The 4,658-nt window shown below is 51.9% G+C and overlaps 1 protein-coding gene across 1 annotated transcript in view; it reads right to left on the bottom strand.

The window, feature by feature from the left end:
* The window catches only part of CDC42BPB (CDC42 binding protein kinase beta), a 90,225-nt gene extending 88,855 nt beyond the window's left edge, over positions 1-1,370 (bottom strand). Inside the window, exon 1 of the mRNA XM_057365746.1 lies at positions 947-1,370. Within this exon, the coding sequence (XP_057221729.1) occupies positions 947-1,124 (178 nt within the window). The 5' untranslated portion in view covers positions 1,125-1,370. The remainder of the gene's footprint in view (positions 1-946) is intronic.
* Between the last annotated feature and the right edge of the window lie 3,288 nt (positions 1,371-4,658).

Raw genomic sequence — 4,658 nt, 5'->3', positions numbered from 1 at the left:
TTTTTTTTTTTTTTTTAGTTTTTTAGGAGTGGTCTTTAAAAGCCTAATTAACTGTACATGCATGGAACAGCTGATAAACGGGACAATATACTCGTGAGCAGTGATCTCTCCTCCCTCCCCTCCAATTCTTATTCCACGGAGAAGTTAAGTCACCTTGGTCATACATTATTATTCATAACTTACTCAGCTGAATAAACCAGTCAGCCTCCATGGCCGTTTTAACATAAATTCATTTAGACATGCAGCAAGGAAGGATCTTCACATACCTTTAGTCAACAGCCTTAACTAAACAACATTGGATAGAAAACTTTTATCCTAACTGCTATCCAAAGTATCCGTATTTTCTTTTGTCAGCACGCTCCCAACTATTGGAGGTCTCTCGTTATCAGGCTGCTTAACAGTAGGGAACCATTAAACAAAGCTCTYAGAAAGGCTGCCTAGAAATACTCTGTCCTTGGGGGGTATGCCCAAGTTAAAAAGGACTGCATGATGAACGGGAACTGTTGTTTCTTCGAGCCACACACACACGCCCTCTCTAAAGCAACGAGCCGGCACCAGAGCAGCATTTCAAAGCCTTATCCTGGTGCTCTCCCCTCCTCCCCTCCCCCAGGTAGGAAACCCTCCGAGGAGCGCTGGATTAGCCTGACATTTCGGGCTAAGCCGAGCAGGGTTTCAGGCCAAGGACACTCCGGTGCYGTTCCTGCTGCCGGCTGCCAAGCGGTTCGCCCGGGACCGAGGGAGGAGACCTGGAGGGTCAAGGCCCGGCTGGCGGCGGGGGTGTTCCCCAGGGAGGCGCCGCATCCAGGGGCGGCGTCTCCGGCCGCTGCCGGGAGCGGCGGTGGGAGCGCACTGCGGGGCCGGGCCGCCCCCGACCGGCCCGCCGCCCCTCGCCCGGCACCGCGCACAGTCCCCGCCACCCGGCCCCGAGGCTCTCGCCCGGGCTCACCCCACTCGAGGAAGTCGGACACGTATCGGTCGCGGCGGAGCGGCGAGTCGCGGCTGCACTCGGCGTAGACGCCGACCAGGAGGTCGAGCAGGGTCTCCACGCTCAGCACGCTGTCGTGCCGCTGCGGCCCGTCCAGCACCAGCTGCTCCAGCCGCTTCAGCCGCACCTTGGCCGACATGGTGCCGCTCGGGCGGCGGGCGCGGGGCACGGACGGGACGGGGAGAAGCGAAGGCCCCGGGGCTCAGCCGCGCTCAGCCGCCCCGCGCCGCCTCCCGCGGCCGAGCGGCTCCTTCCACGGGCTCCGCCTCGGGCACGGACGGTCCATGGGCCGGACCCGGCCACCCCCGCCCCGCTCCGCTCCGGCCTCGCCCCGGCGGCGGGGAAGGGCCGATCCCGCTCCCGATCCCGCTCCTCCTCCCCGGGCCCGGCGCGTCCCTCGGAGCGGCTCCGGCCACGCCCACCGCGCGGCGCCCGCGCGCTCCGACGTGGGCAGGGCCGCGCGATTCCGCGCAGGAAGCTTGGGCCGGGCGGCGCCCCGTAGCGGCAGATTCGCCGCGGAGGGTGCGAGGGGCGGCGTGGGGTTCGCGTCCGCGTCCGCACTTTCGTGTATGTGCCCGTGTGTTATCCTCCCTCAGGAGATTCTTTGGTGTGAGATCTGTGTGTGCTTTCAAGCGTGGCAAAGGAGCCCTAGTGAGCGGAGCAGGCAGCAGCCAGYATCCCTCACTCAAGGACGTGCTGGCACTAACAATCCTTAAGCATGCAGTAAATCACGATGTTGGTGTGTGTACGTGCACAGAATCACAGGCTCATGGAAATGGTCAGGGACCACAGGGGGCATCTTGCCCAACCTCCCTGCTCGAACGGGGTCATCCCAGAGCACATGGCACAGGATTGCATCCAGAGGGCTCTTGGATGTCTCCAGTGAGGGGGACACTCTGGGCAACCTGTTCTAGTGCACGGGCACTGCACAGTGAAGAAATTCTTCCTCRTGTTTGGGTGGAACTTTCTGGGCCTCAGTTTCTTCCCATTGACTCTTGTCCTATTGCTGGTCACCACTGAGAAGAGCCTGGCTCCATCCTCTTGACACCCTCCTTTCAGATACTTKCAGACATTGATGGGGTCCCCTCTCAGCTGTCTTTTCTCGAGKYTGAACAGCCCCAGCTCCCTCAGCCTTTCCTCCGAACAGAGATGCTCCAATCCCCAGTCATCCTTGCTGTTCTCCACTGGACCTGCTCCGGGAGCTCCATGTCTCCCTATTGCTCCCTTGGGCAAAACACTCAAGATCCATATATTCTATATCTGAACTATCTTAAGTATAATACTAAATACACCTACAGGTCAAAAAGACCCCTGCCTAGTTACGATCCTTTCTCTGAGTGTGKGTAGAAGTTAGCTGGGGTTGTGTAACTTGTATGGAAGTGACTGACCTATCCTGATAGATGGATTGAGCTTGGAAGCTGCTAACTCTGAATTTCTGTTTATGTATTATGGCACAGAAACTCCGGTGGTTTGTGCTTGATTTGTGAAACACCACTGAGCACCTAGGCTTGCACAACTCTGAAATAATCAATGTCTCTCTCGAGTGTGCAGTTCTTGGCTTGTTGCACATTGGGTAATGACTCCCGTTTTGTGGACATGTGTGTCCAGTGTTTGGCTGCGATTCCCTGCTCTGTGACTTGCCTCAGTGGCAGCAGGCGCGGGGCTGGCAGGGTAGGCATGGCTTTGCAGCAGGACTTGGTGTCTGGAAGCTGTGGCTTTTTATGCCTTTCAGAACCTCCCTGGTGACAGGACTTTATTTCCCAGCAGCAGCAGCTAGTCCTGGCAAAGAGAGCCCTGTGTGTTCACATCTGCTGTCCTTGATGCCTTGAAGGAGAAAGGAGCTGCATGTAAGGCACTCAAAACTTTCTGCAGCTCTGCTTTTTTTCCCATCACAACTTATTCTGAGAACTGTTCTCTCTKCAGGCTGCAGCACCTCAAGGCAAGATGCTGAGTAGCTTGGGATGGGAGTTTACTTCTGTAGGAATGCAGCCAGTCAGGTCCTGATGCAAAGCTGAACTGGCAAGGATGCTGTTTCCTTGCTCGTCTCCCCCGGCAGGTAGTTGGAGTGCTGCGCGTTCAAAATCATCGCACCGGAGAAGAGGCAGCCGGGTGCTGGTTCTGTCCGGGCTGGGAACACCCTGCCTCTGGCAGCAGGAGCTACACTGGGGTTTGTTCGTGGTCAGACACGACATKTCACTGCTGAAAGACCCGGACATTGCCATCTGTCACCTCCAGGACCAATGGCAAGGCTGCACACGRGGAGCTGCCCTCTCCCAAGGGTCAGGAGCACAACCAGGCAGGGTGAAAGAGTATTGTGCAGCAGAAAGTATTGCTTCCCATTGACACAGAAGTCCAGYAGATCATTACAGAAATACTTGTTTCTAGGATCCCTTGGCCCGCTGGCATTTTTGATATCTCTTTAACAGTAGTTATCTGTAACATTTGAGAGCTATTCAGTGCATAATGTTAATTTTCAATARTAATACCGACCTGTACATTTGGACCCAGTACCTGGCTCAAGAAGATACAGGCATGCTGGGACCTGTTAATTCTAAAAAATGCAAGTCGATAGAAGATCCTGTGAATCATACAGAGAACCTATAATTTTAAAACAAAGAAAACCCACAGTGGACTAAAATAGTTTTGTTTTTCCTGAATAACTTCTATCTCTTTGTACTTYCTTCTGCAAACATCCACTTGGAAAAAAAAAATATTTCACAGAAGATCTCGAAGTTTTCATTGTTCTCTCGCTGTGTTCCTCCTTGGTTACAGTTGTTTCATCTGACCTCATAGTGTGTCATATCACAGATACATTCATTTACAGGATCCTTGGTATTTTAACAATGACAATTGTTCTGGTTGCTTTATTTAAAAGAAGAGGCTAACATTTTCAGCTTATTACCACTTTGGAGAGTCATTTTCGGGCAGTTGATCAGAGTAATGGCCGGGAGAACAGAGTTTTAAAGATCCTGTTACAATATCTGTCATTCCCACTCTTATCTGTCCTGCAGGTGGTGATTATCACCTCCTTCAGCAAGGAAGAGATAAAGGAGACTCGGTGAAGAAATAGCCATCTCTGCCTACATATCGCTCCGTTGTTTCCAGTCTCTTCAGTCTGTTTTACATYAGCAGAATTCAGAGGTTTCAGGAGCTATTCCTGACTTACACCAGTAGCGGAAAGAAGCGGGTCCAGTGCTGGCAAAACGACAGATGGGTGACAGATGATATTGAATCCGGCTTTAACAGCTATGGAAGGTTTAGTACAACAGACCAGCACGTGCAGGATTATTTATGAGCGATACTGTAGGTGTTCCAGAATTAGTTGAAATTTTATTTTAAAAGCCCTTGCAAGAGTTAAAAGTCTTGTGCATTGTAAATAATTCTGGGTTTTCACAGCAAGGGTTTCAGCTACAAAGCACCCTACTGAGCTAAAAGGTGACATTTGGTATTCCTACTARGAATTGTCTGTAAGCTTGGAAATGTAGCTGAAGGTATTCTGCTTCTGTTACTCATCTGTGCCAATTCCATAGGCTAAAAATAAATGTGATCTGGCTAAAATGAATTAAATGATCCATCTTACCAGTTCCTTTTTCCTATGGCATATTTAAGTGGAAAAATGTAGCCTCTTTTTCTGGAACGGATCTCATTTTAAATTTGTTAAGGTGGCTTTTTT

The sequence above is a fragment of the Malurus melanocephalus genome, unplaced genomic scaffold (assembly GCF_030028575.1).
Source record: "Malurus melanocephalus ecotype Western Australia unplaced genomic scaffold, MMel_1.1 scaffold_57, whole genome shotgun sequence".
NCBI lineage: Eukaryota > Metazoa > Chordata > Aves > Passeriformes > Maluridae > Malurus > Malurus melanocephalus.
The sequence above is the reverse complement of the archived record's forward strand: the minus strand, read 5'-3'. Positions and strand labels throughout refer to the sequence as shown.